The 23,605-nt window shown below is 38.8% G+C and overlaps 1 protein-coding gene across 2 annotated transcripts in view; it reads left to right on the plus strand.

Annotated features, from left to right (window-relative positions):
• Nucleotides 1-23,605, plus strand: part of Grid2 (glutamate ionotropic receptor delta type subunit 2) — a 1,417,491-nt gene that overhangs the window by 1,137,909 nt on the left and 255,977 nt on the right. For both annotated transcript variants that reach the window (XM_042273420.2, XM_042273418.2), the window contains exon 12: nt 3,354-3,492. In XM_042273420.2, coding sequence (XP_042129354.1) covers nt 3,354-3,492 — 139 coding nt within the window. The remainder of the gene's footprint in view (nt 1-3,353; nt 3,493-23,605) is intronic.

Here is a 23,605-nt window from a genome sequence, read left to right on the forward strand (position 1 = left end):
CAGGGACAAATACCCAAACTAGTAGAAACACATGAACTATGAACCAATATCTGAGGAGCCCCCAACTGTATCAAGCCCTCTGGATAAGTGAGACAGTTGATCAGCTTGAACCCTTTGGGAGGCACCCAGGCAGTGGGACTGGAACCTGCCCTTAGTGCATGAGCTGGCTGTTTGGAATCTGGGGCTTATGCAGGGACACTTTGCTCAGCCTGGGAGGAGGGGACTGGACCTGCCTGGACTGAATCTACCAGGATGAGCTGAATCCCCAGGGGAATCCTTGCCCTGGAGGGAGGACAGGGGAATCCGTGGCTGATATGTAATCTTAAATCAAATTTTATATAAAAAAATCTTGAATAGAAAAACAGTTGGATATTGAAAAGAAGAAAATTTTAGACATAAATATTGTAAATTCAAATCTTTGGATCAGAAATAGTCATGTTAATATGTTAGAATTTCAAAAAACCCATTTAGAGAATGATTCAAAAATATAGTCAGATAAATAAATTATGATTCTTCCATGTAGTGTCTGATAGGCTTTGACAAGGATTATAGCTTCTTCTCAGAGTGATAAGAAGCTACTGGGAGGTTTGATCAGAGCACATTCTGAGCTTATTTCATTGCCTAGAGTCCATGGCTGAGCACTGAGAGGGTATAGAATATAGACAAGTTTTTATGGAGGCTGCTTGGTCGTACAATCAAAGGCTGCTGGCTTAGATGTGGATATCAATGTTGGAAGTGGTAAGATAAAATAGTTTTAGAATAAAATTTGAAGATAAAGGTGGCAGGATTTGTTACATATTGAGAGATGAAACTTTTAAGGTGGTGTTCTTTTTTTTTTTTTTTTTTAATTTCAGAGCTGAGGCTAGGCAAGTGCTCTACCACTGAGCTAAATCCCCAACCCCTTAAGGTGGTGTTCTAAGAAATGTCATGATAGAAATGCTCCAGTTCCTGGCATAAGGTAGTTAGGTGGGGAGCTAATTTGGATGTTACAACAAAGGTTGTAAATGTGTTAAATTTAAGATCCCCATTAGATTCTTGGTGGAAGACATATAGGCTTTCGTCAACAGTTCTGCATAAAGAAGGACCAGAATATAAGTTTGAATGTTATCTATGTGTGATGTTGTATTTCCTGGAGAGAAGTAAAGAAATACTTAATCACCCTAGATAGGGCACCAAAAGACAAAAGAAAGGATTTCATCCAAGTCTATTTTAGTGAACCAATGAGTTTGTTGAATCTACTTATAGGAGCATGTGTTGGGGATTATTTGCAGAAGCATAGTATGGGTGACTGTAGTAGAATAATTTAAGGTGTGTTACTTTTGTTTATATTGCATTTGTTTAACTCTGTGAAGCTGTGTTACTGTGCCTGTGTAAAACACTTGATGCTTTAATAAAGAGCTGAGTGGCCAATAGCAAGGCAGGGCTGGCAAGCATTGAGTATATATAGGAGAAACTGGGAGGATAGATCTAAGATTTAAGATCTAGGAGCAGCCAGAGAAGGAAGAGGACTCCAGGAGCCAGACACCCAGATACACAGCAAGCCACGGAGTACAAGTAATATACAGAAGTAGGAGAACAGGAAAAGCCCAGAGGCAAAAGGTAGATGGAATAAGTTAAGTTAAGGAAAGCTGACTAGAAAATAAGCCAAGCTAAGGCCGGGCATTCATAAGTAAGAATAAGCCTCCATGTGTGACTTATTTGGGAGCTGGGTGGCGGGTCTCCCAAAAAGCAAAAACAAGCAACAACAGGTGACTCAAAAGTTGGTGAAAAATCCCACCTCAAAGAGTGTGGCAACTCCCAAAAGATGCATCACTGAAGATTCTCCATCCCTACTCAATGTTCCCCTTCCTATATTCTCTAATAACTGTCAAAGATCTTGTGCAAAAAGTGCGTGGGATCTCAGCAGGGGGCCTGGTGACCCCACGTCTACCTAGGGCATATTAACAGTCTCATTTCCATTGCCATAGGCTTATTATCATTGTATCAGTTTTGACTTCAGTGTTGTCCTAATTAGGGCTTCTATTGCTGTGATGAAACACTAAGACTGAAAGACAAGTTGGGGAGGAAAGGGTTTATTTGAGTTACACTTCCACACTGTAGTCTATCACTGATCACTGAAGGAAGCCAGGACAAGAACTCAAACAGAGCAGGAACCTGGATGCAGGAGCTGATGCAGAGACAATGGGGGTTGCAGTTTACTGGCTTTCTCTTCATTACTTGATCAGCCTGCTTTCTTTTTTTTTTTTTTTTTTTTTTGGTTTTCCGAGACAGGGTTTCTCTGCACCTTTTCTTTGCACCTTTCCTGGAACTCACTTGGTAGCCCAGGCTGGCCTCGAACTCACAGAGATCTGCCTGCCTCTGCCTCCTGGGTGCTGGGATTAAAGGCATGCGCCACCAATGCCCGGCTCAATCAGCCTGCTTTCTTATAGAATCCAGCACTACCAGTCCAGTGGTGGCCCCACTGACAGTGGGCTGGGTCCTCTCTCAGTGACATTACTTAAGAAAATGCTGTACAGGTTTGCCTACAGCCCAATCTCATGGAGGCATTTTCTGAACTGAGGCTCCACTCTCTCTGATGATTTACCTTGTGTCAAGTTGACATAAAACTAGCCAGGAAAATTTTCATGGCTGCTGGCCATGGCTGCCATAGCAATCCATTTTATGCAAACTGATGATCATTTCATGACCAGAGGAAATAGTGTTACTTCACCAAATGTAGATGATATTCAAAGTCTTGCTAAGGTTGCATAGTATAAAACGTAGATGGAATGCAAGCATTCCAAAGGACATACCAATGTATAGACGATGAGAAGAGTGATTTCCAAGAATACTATGAGTGGCCAGTTAAAATACAGACAGGAAGAAACCCATACAATGATACTGAAGTCAATGGTAATATGTTTGATACCAAGATTTTCAACAACCTGTATTCCTAGAGAATTTCATAAAAATAATCTAGTATTTCATTTAAAATATGAAGAAGGTAGGCATATTTTATATAGAGATATAGCAATATTAGTATCACCTAACTAGTAAATAATCAAGCCCTTGAAAACAAAGTATATATTTGTGATTATAGTAAGAAATTAATTTTAGGATCTAATGAGGAAGAATTATCATTTGTTGAAATTATCATTTCAACATATTATGTGGAATATTTATCATGCTTCTTTTTGACCAAGTCCCACACAATTCCATAAAAGTTAATCAAAAACAAAAGTAATGAAGTTTGGAGGTCTCCACTGGTGTTAAGGGAAATGCTGCTTGTTGCCTATTTTGGCACTGAATGTGTAGGACTTTGGCTTCTCAATAAAAGCTTGTTGCCATGATTGTCGTCTCTCCTCTTTCCACAGGTGGGGAGGTCCCATACACAACTCTGGCGACCCGAATGATGATGGGCGCATGGTGGTTATTTGCTCTGATTGTCATCTCCTCATACACAGCAAACCTTGCCGCTTTCCTCACTATCACCCGCATCGAGAGCTCCATCCAGTAAGTAGGCATAGATAACAGTTGTCGTCAAACATGACGAATGCTGGGAATGTCATAGGGAAAGTCCTCTGAGCATAAATGTGCGCCATCTGATAACAAATGGTCACTCTACTTTCCAGCAAAGGCTTAGTTCTGTGATACCTCAGAATATCAATACAAAATAATTTATTTTGTAACATGTTGATTATAACTTAGATATCATTTTTTTCATATTTTCCTGGAGGGATAATACATGCCCAAAATTTTAACTATCATGGAGTATAACTATGTCAGGGCAAGAGAAGTGGCTCAAAACCATCTGTAACTCCAGTTGCAAGGGTTCTAATACCCTCTCCTAGACTCAGCCATCATTGTACATGCAGAGTATTACAGACATACATGCAGGAACATACATAAAATAAAAGTAGATTTTTCAAAAAATAATAACTATATCAGAGAAAAATTATGAAAAACAAAGTATAAAGAATCTTATTAAGTAAAATGTCTTTCCAATAAGTTTGTCCCATTTTGTGCAATCGGAATAAATGGGTACATTACTCATATCAGTGAGGGTGTGAGGAGGGAAGGGGAAGCTTGGAGAACAGAAGAGAGAGGGGAAGAAAGAAGAGCAGCTAACAGACACAAACTAGCATGCTTAGTGACCACACTCTGCCTGTCTTCACTAATATCCATGTGGTTGGTCATCACCACTGCACTTTCTCCAGCATCAGTAATGATAATGAGAAATGGTTGTTAATCATGATACACTCACTTCTTCACTTACAGAAGTCTTTGCTTCAGGTCATAAGGGAGTTCCCATGAGCTCTGACCCTAAAGCGTTTTCTACCTTCATGGTTTCATACTACAGGGCCTACAGCATCATACAGTTTCTGCCCTAGATGGACACAGTATCCTACTCACTATCTTAAGAAACATTCCCCTGAAATTGTCTTATTTATTTAACCCCAGCCAAATTTTTTAATTAAATGTCAACATTCATGTCTCAAAACTGGACAGTTCAAAATGAAAACAGCTAGAAATATAGAAGAATTTCCTAGAGTCAACTTTCCCTTAAAGAAAAACACAAAACTTCTTGCCTCTCAAGTGTATGTAAATGAACTCCATTAGCGGTCTGGAAGCCATTATCACATAAAGCCAAATCAAGAAGTAAGTATTTGTGGGAGTTCATTGTTTTTCTTCAATCTATAATCTGAAATTGAACCCCCCGACAATCAACTAGTAATACTCACAGACAGTCAATTCCTTTGTCCATTTATGAAAATGATACTTTTAAATTCACCCATCAAATCATGCTCCTCAAAGTGTTTTATAATTGTTGCTTTAGTACAGACCCTTCATACTCTCTCAATTTATTCCTCTTAGAGCCAGCTTTATGGGTAATACAAATTATAAATGATACTGAGTAAAATGTAGGAGACTGAGGATTAATGAAAACTATTGCAATAGCCTAGGAAGAAAATTGATGAAATTAGTAACATCATAAAAATAATAACCATCATTTACTGATTAGTTATCAGATGCCAGGATTTGTGCTATTATATGCTGATTGGCTCATCTAATGCTCATCACCATCTTCTAAACTCTATACTATCCATGACACATTTTACAAATGGAAAGACTGAAGATAGACGCTAAGGACCTTTTACCTTCATGCAGCAAGTGTCTGGGTAAAGAGTAGATCTTCAGGGTACCTGGCACCTGAGCCTGTGTTCCAGGGCATTGCAACAGTTCTCATTTCCAACACTCAAACCTTCATGTGCCATCTGTGTCTAAAGAAAGTGTCAGCCTTAAGAATAAAACCTTAGCATTCACTAAGAATTCAGGGCAAAGGATTTACTGCATAAAATGTACAAACCCTCAGTTGGTCTGGAGCAGTAGCAATGAGTTTTGTGTTTAGCCAGTTTTGTTAGCATACATGTCAACATGAGTTAATTATACCCTTGTGCCCCTCTGAGCAAGACATTTTGGCATATTCAGTCAAAGATTGAACATATTTAAAACACAAAATGTAACAGTCTGATATACATATGCAGCAGATATTAATTCCTACAGTCAAATTAGTTAATACATCTAATACTGCCCATAGTGTCTATTAAATATCCCCAAATGTGTTCATTTGGTAACTGACTTTGTGCCTTTGAGCAGTCATCTTCTCCTTTCCACCACCCCATAGGCCTTTCACCATTGTTCCCGTTTTTGCTTCCAGGACGTTAACTTTGTACTACAGTAATTGCCTGTCCGTGTTTGGCTCGTTTCACTTAGCTTAATGACTTCTAGGCTGATCAATGTGGTAGCAGATAGCAAGTAGAAAAATGGCTTTTCAGAGTAAATTGGAGTATGAACCTTATTATCATACTTTTTAACCACAATGTTTTTAATTTTTGAGATTATAATATAATTACATCATTTCTCCATTCTCTTTCTTCCCTTCAAACCCTTCCAGATTCTTCCCTGTGTGTGTGTGTATGTGTGTTCATAAATATGTAAATAGAAGGTACTCAGTCTATTATTTGTATGTGTGTTTTTGGAACTAAATGTTGGGTATTGGAAAACCAACTGGTGTGCTCATTCCTAGAGAAGGCAATTTCTTCCTCCCTCAGCATTTTGAGACCTTGTGAGCCCTCCACCCCACTCATCCATGTTAGCGTGTCTATTGGTGCCATCTTATTCAGGCATGTTTAGGCAGCCATGTTGGTGGTATTTCATGGGTGCACACTTTTAAAAGTACACTTCTTATTAATATTGACCAACTGAACTGGCATATTTAAATATGCATAATGTATTATTTACTTTTAGTTTCAAAGTATTTTAAATAAGCAAATAAATGTCTTATATTACATGTAATAATAATCATAGTAGTAAAAATTATGTCTGACACTTACTGAGAATTTACTATGATCCAGACATTAAGTATTTTGTAGTTATTATCTCATTTATTCCTCAAAGTACCTGTCACAATGTAAATGCTACCATTATTTCCATTTTGTAAATGGCGAAACTGAGTGTTAGCCGGGCGGTGGTGGCGCACACCTTTAATCCCAGCACTCGGGAGGCAGAGCCAGGCGAATCTCTGTGAGTTCGAGGCCAGCCTGGGCTACCAAGTGAGCTCCAGGAAAGGCGCAAAGCTACGCAGAGAAACCCTGTCTCGAAAAAACAAAAAAACAAAAAAAAAAAAAAAAAAAAAGAAACTGAGTGTTAGTCGCAAAAATGCTCAAGACCACCCAGTAAGCATTGAACTTGGTGATCTAATGCATGTACCCCAAAACCAGTCCAGTCTTGACCCTGCAATTAGTTCCTTATGTAGTGCTGGTTCACTTAACTTTCTTGACCCAATGTTTTGCTGAGTACAGGGGCAGTGGTGTACGTGTGTATCTTAGCTACTTCGTTGTTACTAAGTGCCCAGTACCAGTTCCTTTCTACTATAGTGCCCAGTACCAGTTCCTACTATAACAGTGGAAGCAGACACCACTTCCAGATCTATATTCCCCCGACGTTCTTTCAAAAGTAAAATTTAGTAGGGGAAAAATGTAATTCCACATGATGTTTCCCTCAAGTACAGTTCTACATTCCAAAGTAACTGAGCATTCATTTCCTTAAAAATTATTCCTTTCTGGTGCCAACGGGCATTATGAAAAGTTTTCAGTGGGTGTAATAAATTCCTACTTCCTTCTAGTACTGTCGTCAGAATAATTCTGGAAAGAATCAAAGCCAAATAAGTTAGAGCAGTCTGATTTGCTCCCAAAGTCTATGGATAACTTCTAAGTTCATGTCGCACCTTTGTTGGTAAACACAAATGCCTGTAGCACTGCTTGAATACAAAGTTCCACCCGTAAATAATGTCAGTTTCTTGCGGCGAAGTTCCCACTCTCATTTTCCTAGAGAATGTACTTTCCACAATCTCACACAGTGCTGTCTTAAGCACTGGTGTTCGTAAAATTAACTCCTCACCGAATTAAATGGTGAGTGTTGACACATCTCCCTCAGCACAGTTTACTATGCCATTGGCCAACATGGACTATGTATAACCCTCAAAACAGAGGCTCTCTCCAGACTGAGGTGGAAAGAAGGAAATGGAGTAATTCCCCTAAGAGAGGAAAACATGGGTCCTTTTGGATTGCTATTGGCTGCATTGTAAAATTTGGAATGGATTTTCCTTGTAGAAGATAACCCACAAGTTTAAGTCTCCTATCCATCCAATGACAGGATATGGTCTAGAATGAGATGACCAGTTCAGATTCCAAGGAGGAAAATGTTAAGGGCTTCTGTTTTTTGTTTTTTGTTGTTGTTGTTTTTGTTTTTTGGTTTGTGGTTGTAGTTTGGTTGGATTTTTAACTTGCAAAAACAGAATGTGGGGTTGAAGACATGGCTTAGTGGTTAAGAGCACTTGTTGCTCTTGCAGAGGAACCAGGTTCAGTTCCCATCACCACATGCTAGTACACAGCCATCCACAATTCCAGTTGCAGAAGATCTGATACCCTCTTCTGATCTCTATGGGTACCAGACACAGATGTGGTACAGATACATATACACAGATAAAATACTAATACGCATAAAAACATTTTAAAAATAAAATGCTTGATTTTATACTTGTACCCAAGCTAAAAATGGCAACAGTGAATGGAGAGTTTTGGAAGTATTGTTAGTGTCAAGACTGGATAAGGGCTGAGCCTCTAGCTTGGTAGCAGATCACTTGCTTAACCTTACCAAGGTCTTGGGTTCAGTCCCCAGCAATATATAATACAGATGCACAACCCAGTGTTACAGTACCATCATATTTGCCTTTACTTTCTCATTTTTTTCAAAAGCTATTTATCATTTAACATCAAAATAAGCAGAGCTACAGGAAATCATAATTGTTCAGCTGTATTCATTAGTAACTGTTCAGTATGATGAATCTTTGGGACCACACTTGATTATTTTTATTCTACGAAGCTGTAGATAATGTTGGCATCTACCCAGAGATCTCATAATTTTGCATCTAGTACATTGTCTTTCATAATCCTTGTTGTTTAACCAAACAAAATACTGAGTTATCCATTCCCTTGAGTCAAATGAATTGAGATAATAGTTCTTTCCAGAACATACAAAAATAGCCCGTATCCCTACAACAGATTTTATCATATCAATGATAGGATTTTTAGATCCTCTTTAGTATGAATTCAGAAGGGAAAACTTTACTTTGTAATGGTCTAGATGCCATTTATTCTGTGTATAGAGTTGTCTAGCTACCACTACAATAAAATGAACCACTAATCCATCTACACAAAGGTCTTGCTCATCCTCTCTATCTGCTCAGTCACATCCTCTTTCCTGCTAGCCACACCCAAGGAAACCACTGATCGCTTTGTTGCTACGTTATTGTTTCAGTCACAACTGCCATCGCCAGTAGTGTAGCCCACCTACACGAGGTAATGTCTCTGGGCCTTGTCACTTGACCCTCTAATCCTCTCAGAGGGGAAAAAAAACCTGCCCTGTCAGCCATGTCTCACTGGCATTTAAACATAACTATGAATTAAAAGAATGACTCACTTGATGGTTTTTCTTTAGTGCCTGATGAGCCAGCATTCAAAGGAAGCTGCTGACAGTGGCTGGCAATAGCCCTGAGCAGGCTGTATGTTAGACAAGCATCTTCTCACAACTCATCTTTATTTACCCTCGTCATAATCAATAACTTGAATATAACTCCTTCTATGTGGATTCCCCCATATTCACAATTAGATTTAGTGTCTTTCTGTTTTAAACCACTTATATTCATCCACTACCATCACACTATGACTCTGTCTGGCCTTGTACTGGCATTGCTGCTCTACTGTTTTTTATTTTTAATTAAAATGCATCTCCTCAAGGGCTGTTTTTAATCACTTTTCTATCAACCTAGGACCTTGTGTAGTAGTACCTCATTAAATACCCAGTACATTGTGGTTACAAATAATAGTCGGTCAATAAATGCCCAGAAAAGGATTTCTTGAATCTGGCTTGAGAATGTGGAGGGCTACGGTGTGAGTATCAACCACATAAAACACAAAAGAAATATTAAAGTCATTTCTTTATGATGGTATTTCACAGAGGAGCGAAAAGCTCCAATGGTACACTGTCTTGCTTTGCTCACAGTTTTTGCTTTGCTTCTAGGTTTCAGCTCAGTGCAGAATTGTGCAGGCTTAGCCCCAGAACTCATGAGCACGGCAGACACAGGAAGGCATTCATCTCCCAACTCTATATTGCTCAGAGTTGAGATGCCTTAGTTGTCTTGGCACTTAAGTACTACAGTGATGGATATTTTATGAGCATAGAGCTATCTAGATGCCATAGACACAATTTTATCTTCTAAAAAAAGAAGCAAAACCCTAGGAAGTATATGTTGGTCTTTCAAATGTCCCCTTCATTGAGTACTTAATTAAACACTGTCTCCCACTTTATTATCACTCCCAGGAGACCCAAGGAGCCCTTGCAGTCCCTAATAGGATTCTCTCTCTCTCTCTCTCTCTCTCTCTCTCTCTCTCTCTCTCTCTCTCTCTCTCTCTCTCTCTCGCTCTCTCGCTCTCTCGCTCTCTCACTCTCTCTCCCTCCCTCTCTCTCCCTCCCTCCCTCTTTCACTTTCTTTCCATCCCTCTCCCATCTCTATCTATCCCTACTAGAAAATTCTTAAATACTAAATAATATGAATTCTTATCCTTTCTAAATTTCTTACTAGTTTCCTTTCCTATGAAAACTCTGATGAAATCTCTTCCTCCCACAAGTTTACACAAATGTTCAAAATCCTGTGCTTGGGAGTATAGCAGAGCACCACTTTGTAAGTATAAGATATTTGAGTACATCACATTTTTGTGAAAATAATAGTGGGATAAGGATAACAATGATAGAAATTATCAAGAGTAGTGGGAATACAACTCAGTGGTGAAGCTCTGGCCTAGGAAATAGTCGGTATTATACCAGATCCTAAGTTCAATCACTAAAAGAAAGAAAGTCAGAACCTAGAGTAACTGAGACAGGTCTGTACTCTGAGACATGGCATTGTGGAAATCAGTGTGAACCATTGGAGTGGGCCATGCTGAAATAGGACTTGTTCCTAATCCCAGGCTCAGGATAGCACACAGATGCTGCACTCCTGCACAAATCTCTTTCCTTCACTTTTGTACTTCCCTTATTTACTATCCAATTTTAGTTTAGAGGATCCATGTGGTCCTACCCTGTTCTCTTCCTGCTTTTTGGCTTTGCCAAAGAAGACAAGTTGAAGTTGGGGATCTTCCTATCTCAGCCACAAAAGCTGGGAAGTTTCTAGATATCTGCCTGATTTATATTCCTTTCTCTTTCCATTCTATTTTTAACTGAAGCAACTTTATTGATTCCCTTTTTCTTTATTGTTTTCCCACTCTATTTAATTTCCCTCTTCTGTTTTTTTAGTCTGTTGCCTAAAACTAATTACTAGTCTACTTCTACTTATTTACTCTCCACTTCTGCCTTTACTACCTAGTATCTTAGTACATGTCATCCTATCCACGTTCCTTTACTTCTGAAATTTATTAAAGTTGAAAATAAAAGGTTGAAATTTCTTTTTATTAAATTAAATTTATTTCTTTATTTTACATCCTTACCACAGTTTCCACTCCCTCCTTTCCTCCCAGTCCCTGCTCAACCCCACTCCCAATCCATTCCTCCTCTGTTTCTGTTCAAAAAGAGGAAGGCCTCTCACGGATATCAACAAAGCATGGCATATCAAGTTGTTGTAGGACTAAGCAACCCCTCTCTCCCTTGTATTATGGCTGGGCAATGCAACCTAGTATGAGGAATAGGTTCCCAAAAACCAGCCAAAGGTTAGGGACAGCCCCTGCTCTCAGTGTTAAGAGTCCTGCAAGTAGACCATGCTACACAACTGTCACTTGTGGATGTGTAAACTTGTACAGGTATTTTGGAAATCAATCTGGCAGTCTCTCAGAAAATTGGGAATCAATCTACTTCAAGATTCAACTATACTACTATTGGGCATATGCCCAAAGGATCCTCAATCATACCACAAGAACACTTGCTCAACTAGGTTTATAGAAGCTTTATTTGTAATAGCCAGAATCTAGAAATAGCCTAGATGCTCTTCAACCAAAGAATGGATAAAGAGAATGTGGTACATTTACACAATGGAATATTACCCAGCTGTTTAAAAACAATGCAATCAGGAAATTTGAAAGCAAATGGATTGAACTAGAGATTCTGTCTTATACCTTTCAAAATGGCTAAGATCAAAAACACAAATTGCTCCACATCCTCTCCTGCATAAGCTGCCATTTGTGTTTTGTGTTGATTCCACTGATCCACCTGTGGATATTTATGCCAATACCATGCTGTTTTTATTACTATAGCTCTGTAGTAGAGCTGGAAATCAGGGATGGTGATATCTCCAGAGAAAAACAATTTTTAAAAATTGTCTATTACTGTATCTTCAGGGTGAGCATATCAGTCTCTCGTGGTTGATTCTGCTCTTAATATTCAACTCTCAAAACAGACCTGGAGTCAAAGCCTGGTTCCCTAAGTACATGGTTCATCTACTGACTTGATAATCAGTCAAATAGTGGTAAAACAACTTAATCTTACTGTATCCTGCTATTACATGAATGTTACAAATGTTTCCACTGAAATAAAACAAGTGGCTTTTTTGTTTGTCTGTAACTTTCAAACAACACCTTATCACAGATGGACAAGTTCCAGTCTAGAAACACAAGAAACATTAAAATACAGGCAGCATAATTTCTCTGAGGATTACTAGTTCTACCATAAAAAATGCTATTGAGAATGAATCATATGAAATCCCAAAGAACTGAGCAAATGATCATAAGAGTGTTCAACAAAAATTAATGAAGACATGAATAAATTTCAGACATATTAAAGAAAACACTAAGAGCTGAAGAATGTAAAAATGTCAATATGGGCTATGAAATAAGAAATTAATAAAGACATTAATGCTGAAAAATTCCTGAGCTCCAAGAGTTCAAAAAAAATTCCAAGATTTGACAAATAGGATTATATAAAGTTTAGAAGCTTCTGCACGGCAAAGGAAATGATTATTCAAGTAAAGAAAAAGCCTACCAAATGGGAAAAAAATCTTTGTTATTTACCTACATGATAGAGCATCAGTATCTGAGATATATAAAGAACTCATAAAACTGAATGTCCAACTAAACAACTCAATTAATTAACAAGCTAATGAAGTGAGCACATACTTCTCAAAAAAATAGAAATGACTGATAACATGAAAAAAATAAATATTCTTAGTCTTTGGGGAAATGCAAACTAAAATTACGTAGAGGTTCTATCTTACCACTCAGAAAGACTGTCATAAGGAAAATGAGTAACAAATTCTAGTGAAGATGTGAGGAAATAGAGTCATTGCTTATGTGGATATAAAGTAGTCTAGCCACTATGAACAACAATATGGAATTTCCTCAAAAACCTAAAAATATGCTGTACAATTGTGGTGAACACCTTTATTCTCAGGATACAGGAGGCAGAGGTAAATAGAACTCTATGAGTTTGAGGTCAGCCTGGTCTACAGAGCTAGTTCCAGGAAAGCCAAGGCTACACAAAAAAAAAAAAAAAAAAAAAAAAAAACCTGCCTCAGAAAACAAAAGACAAAACAAAACAACAAAAAAGTAAAATAATACAACAAGCTATAGTAAGAGGATTCTAAATCAACATATCACACAGTTCCTTGAGCATCCATTTATTGCAATTTAACTCACAATAGACAAGTTATGGAATCAGCCAGATAGTTATGTTGTCTTTTGTTTTTGTTTTTCTGTTTTATTTGGTTTGGGATGTGTGTGTGTGTGTGTGTGTGTGTGTGTGTGTGTGTGTGTGTGTGTGTGTGTGTGTTATAAAATATGGAGTTTTGTTCAGTTGTAAGGAACAATGAAATTATGTCATATGCTGGAAAATGTATGCAACTGGTTCTTATATCATATAATGTGAGATTCATAAAGAGAAATGCCTCTTTTCCTTCATTTATGGATTCTTAATTTCATATACATATATTACTTACATATGTGGAATAAAGGCAGAAGGCAGACTGGGGTTGGAAAGAAGGCAACTGAAATTGAGAGGGAGAGGGTGAAGAAGAGAGAATAATATGGGTGAAGGCGGGCAAAGAACATGATTCCTGAAACAGCACTATGTACAATGACTATATACCAATAAAAGAAAAAAAAAAGCAAGAAAAGGGAAAGGGAAACAGTCAATGACTTCTATCAGTCACACTTCTATCTTCTTTTTCTACTTCTGTTTCTCAAGTCCTGCCTGCATTTCCTGGCTGCTCCACCTTGCCGGCGACCTTGGTGTGTTTGCTCCCTTCCTACACCAAGGAGCTATTAGACCCCACTAGTTTGGATGCTCTTAGTTTCTCCTTGCGTCTTGTCATCTAAACATACTCAATTTGTTTTAATGGCTTTGTCCTGCTCTCCCACACACACACACAACACTCCTAGTAGAGTCTGCATTCTCGGGCACTGGTGCTAAGGATGAGGCTGGAGGAGAGCCAGGTGCCCAGGAAGGAGCAAGGGACAGGGAAGGTGAGGAGAAGGGTCAGTAGCAACTGGCTTCCGCTCTTTTCCAAGAAGGCTGTGGTTTTCATGAGAAGATGCTGCCAGTTCTTTAGATTTGCTGTTGAATTTCGTTTGGAGGCACATTTGCAGTTTGAACATTTGAACCTCAGGCTTCCAGTAAGGTCTCTCAGTAGCCAGATGGATCTGCTATGCCAACCTCCGTTGAAGTTGATTCAAAACAAAGTATCACTTTACTGGAATATAATTTCTCCAAATCATTGTTGAAAATACAGATGAGTCTTTTGGGGGGATCCCCAGACCTCCTGCACTGTGAAGGACCACATCTTTTGGCACTGGGAAATTTTGTTGTCGGTAGAGACTCACTCTCCTGTACTATTGTGAAGAGCTGCCATCTCTGCTATTGTTGAGATTCACAGATACCGTGACTTGTTATATTACTGTGAAAGAACGTTTCATTGGACCTTTTTATTGGCTGCTAATAAGCATACAGTTATTTCTTAAAACTTCTTTCTCCTCAGTCCCCACTGACACCCCCTACTCATAAAGATTTTGATGATATGACTAATGTTTTGAACTCTATGAAGGATCTATGAAAAAAATTTAGAAATTGCTGTTGATTATTCATTTGAATTCACATTGTATCTTATTGGGGCCATTGTTTCATGTAGTATTAGTATGTATTATTGCACAATAGCTTGTTAATAGGCCATGTGCAAGGTAATGAGGAATGGTTCAATGTCAGCCTTGAAGGGTATATTGAATAAAGTAGTTTTTCACAAGTCAGCATTGGTCTGGATACTAATTAACATTTCAGTATTGATTTGAAATATGGAATAGGGAGTAAGCTTATTAAATATGCAGATTACTCTTCATTGAGTAGGGGTGATTATTGACTTCAACCACACTTTAAGAATTTATGAGGACCTTGACAAATTAAGCAAGGTGATTATAAGTAAGATGATGTTTAATGAGGACAAATAAGTGATGATTTACTCGTGTGTGTGTGTGTGTGTGTGTGTGTGTGTGTGTGTGTGTGTGTGTGTGGTAGTTCGGAATTAGGGGATGAAAACAGTTTCAAAATGAGCCATCTGATAATCACAAATTTGAAATATGGCATGGTTGTTTATCAAGAAAATGAGTAGTTACCTAGTAGCATAAAATTGTCCAAGCCCTTTAAAGATTACTGTAGCCTCTTTAATAGTGAGAAAACAATGGAGCAGCTAATAGCTGCAAAAAGGTGATCAATAGATTCTGGGGATAAGAACTAAAGGAATTTATTCTTTAACACAACAAGAGAATATCTTAAAGAATGAAAAGGAACAGCGTCATTTTTACATGAAGAAAAGTCATGCTATGGGCAAGTGGCTAAGAGCAGAATGGCAAGCTACAGAGTTTGAGGCTATACCTGAGCCACGGTTTCCTGGAGTTCCATTTTACAAATCAAGCCAGATTTTCTGGAAGGTGCACATACCATAAGGTACCTCTAATCCAGTCATGCAGGGCCAGTGGGAGCACCTCGCTGAGCACTTGTGTAATTCTGGAGGATTTTTTTTTTCTTAACTGAAGTGAAAAATGGTCATTTCCTGGGAGTGCGTGAAAATTAATGTACTACATGTATTTTTTAAGGATATAAAAGTTCAGAACCCCACTGTTCTACTTCTGTAATCTGATGGATTATTTGATAAAAATGATATGCTGTCATTCTAATTTACATTTTGGATTTTTCTTCTAAGGGTTTCTTCTGTCTTTAGATGCAAAGAACCCAACAGCATGGGAAAAAACAAAGACAGCACTTCCATGTATTACACAATGTTTCCTTTAAAGATACCTGGAGTGGGCTTTTCATGAGTTACCCCATAAAGGCTAATCAATTGATCTTCAAGTTGACAGTTGATGCCTTCCATTGAAATTGTTTGCCTAAATCTTTTCAAAGCCAGAAATTCAGTATTATCATTAAACTAAAGGAGCCTCTTTTATGAGCCTTCTCTCACTAATAGGCCCAATGGTTGCCTGTGTTCCAAATGTCACTGCATTAGTAATGTCACTACATTAGCTCATGGAGCTATGGAATATGAGCCAGATTTTGTTTTGTTTTTTCCTAGTGGACAATTTTTTTCTCTCCATGTTCTCCTCTCTCTCTCTCTCTCTCTCTCTCTCTCTCTCTCTCTCTCTCTCTCTCTCTCTCTCTCGTTCTTTGACTGAAAATAAATATTTATCATACAATATATTCTAATCACAACTCCCCTTCTCTACCTCCTGCAATATCTTCTTCACATCCCCACCCATCCAACTCCATACATTTTTTCTCTCTCCTTAGAAACTAACAAGCAAATAAAAACAAACCAGAATTTTAAAAAAGAAAGGAAAGGCACATGTACATACACAAAAACCTATAGAAACACAAAATCAGAAACAATAATATACAAGAAAAAGGCCATTAATACTTTTTAAAAATGTTACAAAAAGAGCAGAATAAGACAAAAATTCTACAAGAATACCATTGAGTTCAATTGTGTTGGCCAACTAGGCATAAGATGGATCTTATACTTAAGTGTGTTTTATATACCCTTTACCTCCATTGGGGAAAGTCGTTTTTCCTTCGCATGTGATTATCAATGGGAAACAGATTCTTAGTTAGAGATGGGAGCTTGAGTCTACCTGCCCGTTTCAGTGCTGGGACCCCATCTGGCTTGAACTTGTTCAGGCCTTGGCTATGCTGCCACGTTCTCTATGAATTCATTGGTGAGTCAATCCTATGTATCTGGAATACACTCTTTTCTTGGTGCCATCCATCCCCTCTGGCTCTCAGAATCTTTCTGCTTCTTCCTATATAGATCCCTGAGCCCCAAGGGGAAGGGTTTGATGAAGACATCCCATTTAGGACTGTGTTCCAAAGTTCTCAACTCTCTGCACACTGTGCAGTTGTAAGTCTCTGTATTAGTTCCCATACACTGTAAGAGGAAGCTTCTCTGATGATGGTTGAGTGAGACACTAATCTATGGGTATAGCAGAATGTTATTAAGAGTCATTTTATTGCTATTTTCATTTAGTAAAACAGTAGTATTTGTTCTTCCCCTAAACCCATGGCTTATCTATTCTCAGGTTCTTAGCCACCTGGGCAATGTCCGGCATGGTTCCATCTCATGGGATGGGCCTTATACCCAGAGAGTGGTTGCTAACTCCCACGAAGTTGGTGCTACTATTGCACCAGCATTTCATTCAGTCAAGTCACCATTGTAAATAACAGGGTTTGTACCTGGATTGGTGGTTATTTTCATACTCTGGTAGCATGCAGAGTATCTTCTAGTACAATGAACACTAGTGAGTAGGGGTGAAAGCTACAGATAGGCACTTCTTAACTTCTCCATATCCATTGGGTTATGTTGTGTTGTATTCTGCAATGGGGCCTTTTCATCATTTTGTGGAAAGCAAATAATAGCCTTGGCAATATTGTGAAATGTGTGTGGGTTTCTATGAGGCCACTTTAGCAAATAATCCAATTGGAAGGAATCCTTTCCTGGCCCTGGAAGTTTCATTTCGTAGTAAAAGGTGTCAGTTAGGAATTTTGTCTCCCTCATTGGTTACTCCATTTACATTTCTTTCGCTTTATGTATATATTTTAAGAAGGTTCTGTAATAGTAGATTTATAGACACCCCCCTCAAATGACCTTTCACATTAGTTGTCCCCCACATATTCTACTATGTACTCCCATTCTCCCTACCACTCCTCATTTAGCCCTCTCTGTCTCTCCACACTATATAATGTATTTACCTTTGTTTAGGACATTCTCTCCCCACCCTCAGCTAAACCTAAACCCCTGTGATTATACTGACTACAGTATGCCTATCAACGGGTTAAACACTAACATCCACATGTAAAAGAATAAATACAATATTTGTCTTTTGCAGTGTGTGTTATCTCACTCTGAATGATTGCTTCTGCCTCTGTATATTTACCTAGGGATTTTATGATTTTTGCCCCCCACCACCAGGGGAACAGTATCCCATGCATAAATGAACCATTTTCATTATCCATTCATAAGTTGAGAGACATCTAGGCTGTTTCCAATTCCTGGGTCTTATGAGAACATCAGCAATGAACATGGAATTAGCAAGTGTCTCTTACAGTAGGATGTGGAGTTCTTTGGGAGTGTGACCAATTGGTTTAGCTAGATCTTGAGGTAGATCTATTCCTAGATTCCTGAAGAAAAGTAACACTGATTTTCATCATGGCTAGAAGAGTTTGCTCTTCTTAGCAATGGATGAGGAGTGTTCATCTTACTCCACATCCTTACTAGTATGAACTTTCATTTGTTTTATTGACCTTAGCCATTCAGACTGGCTTAAGATGAAATCTCAAAGTAGTTTTTATTTGCATTTCCCTGATGACTAAGGATGTTTAATGCTGCTTTGTTTTTTAGCCATGTGTAGCTCATCTTTTGAGAATGTTCTGCTTAGTTCTGTATTCCATTTTTTTAAGTTGAGTTATTTGTTTTCTTGATGTCCAGTTTTATTTATTTTTTAATTCTTCTTGCATTTTAGATACTGACCCTTTATTGGCTCTATGATTGGTAAAGATATTTTCCTGTTCTGTAGCCAGCTGCTTTTTCTGAATAATGATGTCCTTTGCCTGGCAGAAGACTTTCAATTTCATGAGTCCTATTTATTAATTGTCCTTAGAGGTTGTGATTATTTGTGTGCTGTTCAGAAGGTCTTTTCCTGTACCAATAGATTCCAGATTACTCCCCATTTCTCTTCTATCAGTTTGAGAGCATGTGGCCTTATGCTGAGGTCCTTGATACATGTGGAGTTTAGCATTGGGTGATAAATATGCAGTTATGTGCATTCTTCTGTATGTAGCCATCCAGTTTGACCAGCACCATGTTGTGAAAATGCTGTCTTTTTTCCTTCGTTGTCAAAAACCAAGTGTGCATGGATGTGGAAACTTATGTCTTGATGTTTAATTTGATTCCATTAGTCAATGAGTCTACTTTTATCCCAGTACCATGCTGTTTTGATTACTATAGCTCTGTAGCACAATTTGAGATCAGAGATAGTGATAACTCCAGCAGTTATTTTATCATTCAGGATTAATTTAACTGTTCTGGATTTGTTTTTTGTTTCCATATTAAGGTGATTTTATTTTTATTTTCATGTCTTGAAATTTGTCATCATTTCATTCCAGTTTATTGCTTTTCATAGACTTTATTAAAGGAATTATTTATACTCTCTTTATGGTCTCTGAACATCTTCATAATTGTTATTTTGAAGTCCTTGTCTTGTGCTTCAGTTGCATTGCATTCCTCAGGGCCTATGTAGCAGGATTAGTGGGTTCTGGTGAAGGTGTGTTATTTTGATTGTTTATGTTTGTGTTTTTGCACTGGTGTCTAGGTGTTTGGAGTTAGGATGCCTCGGGTGTTTCTAGGTGTTGATATCTGGTTTTGTCTTTGTGGTATGGGTGTTCTGCTCCTTGGTTATGCTGCCCTCTCTGGATCTTATGAATGTATGGTAGCTGTGGTTTGTCTGGTAGAGAGTGCTTCTACAGGCTGGGTTGGTAGTAGAAAAGAATAGAGGTGGGATAGGAAACAAGACTGAGAGGAGGTTTAGGGAAAAACTAAGGGGGTCCTGTCCGTGCCAAGATGTGGGGTTCCCAAACATTTGGAGGTATTGTGGGAAGAAGGGATCCTGCAAGTAGGTGGAGAAAGGCAAAGATTAATCACTAGAAACAGAGATGAACATGCTAAGGGGACCTCGGCTACTCTGAGTCTGAGTCTCCAGTGAATGGAGTTGAGATTGGAGGAGGGGCTCCTGAAAACAGGCTCTTACCAGGCTGAAGGTGAGAACAGAGAAATTATAATGAAGGAGGACTGGAAGGATAGTGTGACTCACCTTGCCCGAGTCACTGTTAGGTATGGCCACTGGGGAGTGCGTCCCAGGTATAAAGTGTTTCTGGGTATCTGTGGCTGAAACAAGGAATAGAAACAGGCTAGACAGGAAGGCTGAAAGGGTTCACAGAAAGGAGGAAGAGTGAGTCTGCAGAAAGGTTCCTTGGAGTCCTCAGAAAATGGAGATAGGATGGTAGAAGAAGAGCTGCAAGTAGTCAATTACGGGGCTGAGGATGATAATGGAGTACAAACCAGACTCTGGACACCACATTTGTCTTCTGACATGAAGAGGACTTGTCATTCTGCCATGTACTTTCCCTATCCTTCTACAAACTTGTTTCTAAGGAGACAGGGCAACTTTCCTGAGGAGGAGATATTAAAATGAGCAATGGAGTTACCTAGAGAATATGGCCACTGGCCATCCTACCAACAGGAAAGGAGAAAGTCCTGAGAGGGTGTTCATTCCATGCTTCTGAAAGAAGAGCATATGTACTCCCTCTCCTTGCAATGATCCAAATAGTCACCAGAGGGGGAAAACAAAGTTCAATTATCTGTAACAAAAATCAATATTAACTGGTGGATGTTCTTTCCATATTCTTGTTATTTTAATCTCTTGTATACTTCTTAAAACCACCTACCCTTTCTATATAGTCCAATCATTTCATGTAGCAGTCAGTGGGGAGGTTCTCTGTTTCACCTTCCTTCTGACATTCCATCCAGAAATCATGCAGCAGACAAGTCCTTCCCCTCTACATGGCTGCTCTTTTATGAGCATGCACTCTTCTCTGTTCTGGGTCCCAAGACTGCCAGAGTCATGGACTATGCCCTCTGCTTCTCCAAATGCCTTTCTTGGTGCTGTTTGCTTGGATTCCCTTTTCTGTTTTCCTGACATCTGAATTAGTTTCACAGACGATGCAAAATGTTTTGGCAAAGAACTCACTAGAGGCATTCTAACACTTCATAGTTAATTTTGTTACAGAGGAAGTTCCCAAAACCACTCTCAAAAGTGTAAACTATATACTGAGTGGCTCACTAGACATGTATGTCTGATTCTTTTGAGTAAAACTTTAATAGGAATACTGGATTTCTACAATGAAAGTAATGTTTTAGAAAGAATAGATGAAAAAATGAGCCTGGTTCATTACTGGCTGTTTTTCCAGACAGAAAACTTCATAAGAACCAGAAATTTGTATCCTTATACAAGTCAAAAAGGTGATATTTCATAAAATGTTGCCTGAATATGAATGTAACCCAGGGTTAGAAACAGTGAGAAAACAGTCCTTTATAGTCTCAAAGGATAAGAGTCCACCTGGTCCAATGAAGCAGCTTGGTGTATACATACTTCCCAATATATGGAGAGGGGATAAATGCAGACACGAAGAAATGCAATGTTGGCTTGCACTATGAACATAGAAGAGGCAAAAGACTGCTTTTGAAAAGAAAAAAAAAGACAATCTAATTCTTGGAAATCTCTTGAGAGCTAAACTGTCTCAATGATTGCTCTAGAAACACAAAGAGACACAGAAAACACTAATTAATGACACAGAGGATATGCCCTAAACTATATACTCAGTATATATACTGTTCACATGAAGAACGTTCTACCTATGGGTTAAAGTGGAGATGGGCAAAAGATTTAGAAAAAAATTGTCTAGGTAAAAATGACGAGATGATGGGGAACAAAAAGACAAAGGTGATGAGAGGCTGCAAGAGTGAGACGGTGTCAGGTACAGACCCTAATAACTGTTTAGAGGAAGGAGCAACAACATAGACAGAATGGCCACGGGAAGAAAGAGCAGTTAGTGGAGAGCATCTAATTGTCAGGAAAATGAGGGGACGGCAATTACAGAATGCATAAGAGGGAGCAACACAATAGTAATGGTAATAATAAAGTTGATAAGTACAACCTCATAATCAGCACTTAGGAGCTAATCACTAAGAACAGTGTCTTATATGCAGTATCTAATTCAAACCTCTAACCACCTTCATACAGAAGCATCATCTGCTCGTGTTTAATAGGGAAAGAAATTACATTTAGAGAAGTTTAAATAATTTGTTCACAGATTAAAATGCAAATTAAAACATTATGTCTGTAAGCCTATGCTTTTGCAAACTAAGAAGCTGCCCAATTCAGGGCCCATGGCCCTTTGTCTCAGTGGAGCCTACCTGGTCTCACCTCCTCAGTCTCATTTCCCAAGCCTCACCAGGATAGTCCTATTACACGAGACTTTTTACTTGCTTCTTGAGTCTCAGTAACACATTTCTACTGGGATTTTTCATTGTAAAATTTGGGTCATTTTACATGCTGAAATATCTACTTCTGAGCTCTGTGCATGAGATCTTCGGCTGCTGCAGCCAATGGACAGCAGTCGGTACTGGGCAGGTTCTTTATGGGTCACTGGTGAACCTTTCCAACTGCTACAGAATTCAGAAGAGGCAACTCAGAGAGTATGGGCAGGGAGGCTTGTGCTGGATAGGGGGATGAGTGTCGTAGACCATGTCTGTCTTTTCCCACTGTTAGCCCTTTGCCTGAAGTATCTAGTGCCAATCCTATTAGGCATGTTTCATTTCTCTCTCTGCCCTGAAGAAATATCCCTTCTGATGTAGTAACTTGAGTTGATTATTCCATTCCCTACAAAATAGGATTTGAATTACAATTCCCCAAAGCCAGGCTGGCAGCTCCTTTCTGTCGTTGGTTGGTGAGTATTCCATACAAACAGCCTCTTTTTCATTCAGAAAGAAGAAGGAGATGGCCTGAAGGTCTATGGAAGTGACTGGAAATGTTTATGTAGGTAGCATCTATGTTCTAAAGGAAATCACATGAAAATGGAAGTAAAAGCTCACTGAAAAGGAACAGGGCATTAAATTTAAATAAATAGTTAACAGTCATATTTTAAAAATATAACCATTCAGTAACATATCTATTGTAACATGATTTTGTTCCCAGAGGTTGCTGTGGAGCCACTGAAGAGCACTCTCTCATGTTCAGACTACAATAAATTTAGGAGGGAATCAGACATCACTTCTTTCTACCCAGATGCCCAAATCTGGTCTTCAGTAAAGGGCCAGCTTGAGTCTGCTAGGAAACAAGTCCACCAAAAGAAATCCCTCCACATCATAAAAAGGGGCACTGTAGAGAAGAGTGCCACCACTGCCCTTGATTCCTACAAGAACAATAGCCAGCTTGGACTCTGGTACCACTCAGGAGGCAACTGTGTCCCTTTGCTTTATCCACTGGGAAACTGAGGCCCGTGGGCCATCTGGCACATGCAGCTCGAAATCTACATTTCTGCTTAAATAGCACTGCCGTTGCTCTCTGTTGTTTCTGGTATCAAGCTATTGCCTGTATCCGAAGTCATTTCAAATGTTTGAAGGGTTGTCAGTATTCACCCTTCTCATGGAAGGAGTTTGAATTATCCTCAATCCACTCAAATAGTTAAGATTTATTTTCACAGGACTACCCTGAATGACATATACGTAACATACATGTTAAATAACTAAGTAAAGCTTATCTATCTTTGTTGATATTAATGCTAGTTTGAGGGGAGGCCAGCAGGGGAGTTAAAAAGAATGATGGCAAGCTGTTGGGAATAGGCCGATTACTATCCAAACTATTTTCCTTTTTTTCCCCCCTAACCATTCTCTAGCTAGAGATGAATACCACCATTTTGAGTCTAGGTG

This window comes from Peromyscus maniculatus, chromosome 3, assembly GCF_049852395.1.
Source record: "Peromyscus maniculatus bairdii isolate BWxNUB_F1_BW_parent chromosome 3, HU_Pman_BW_mat_3.1, whole genome shotgun sequence".
Taxonomy (NCBI): domain Eukaryota; kingdom Metazoa; phylum Chordata; class Mammalia; order Rodentia; family Cricetidae; genus Peromyscus; species Peromyscus maniculatus.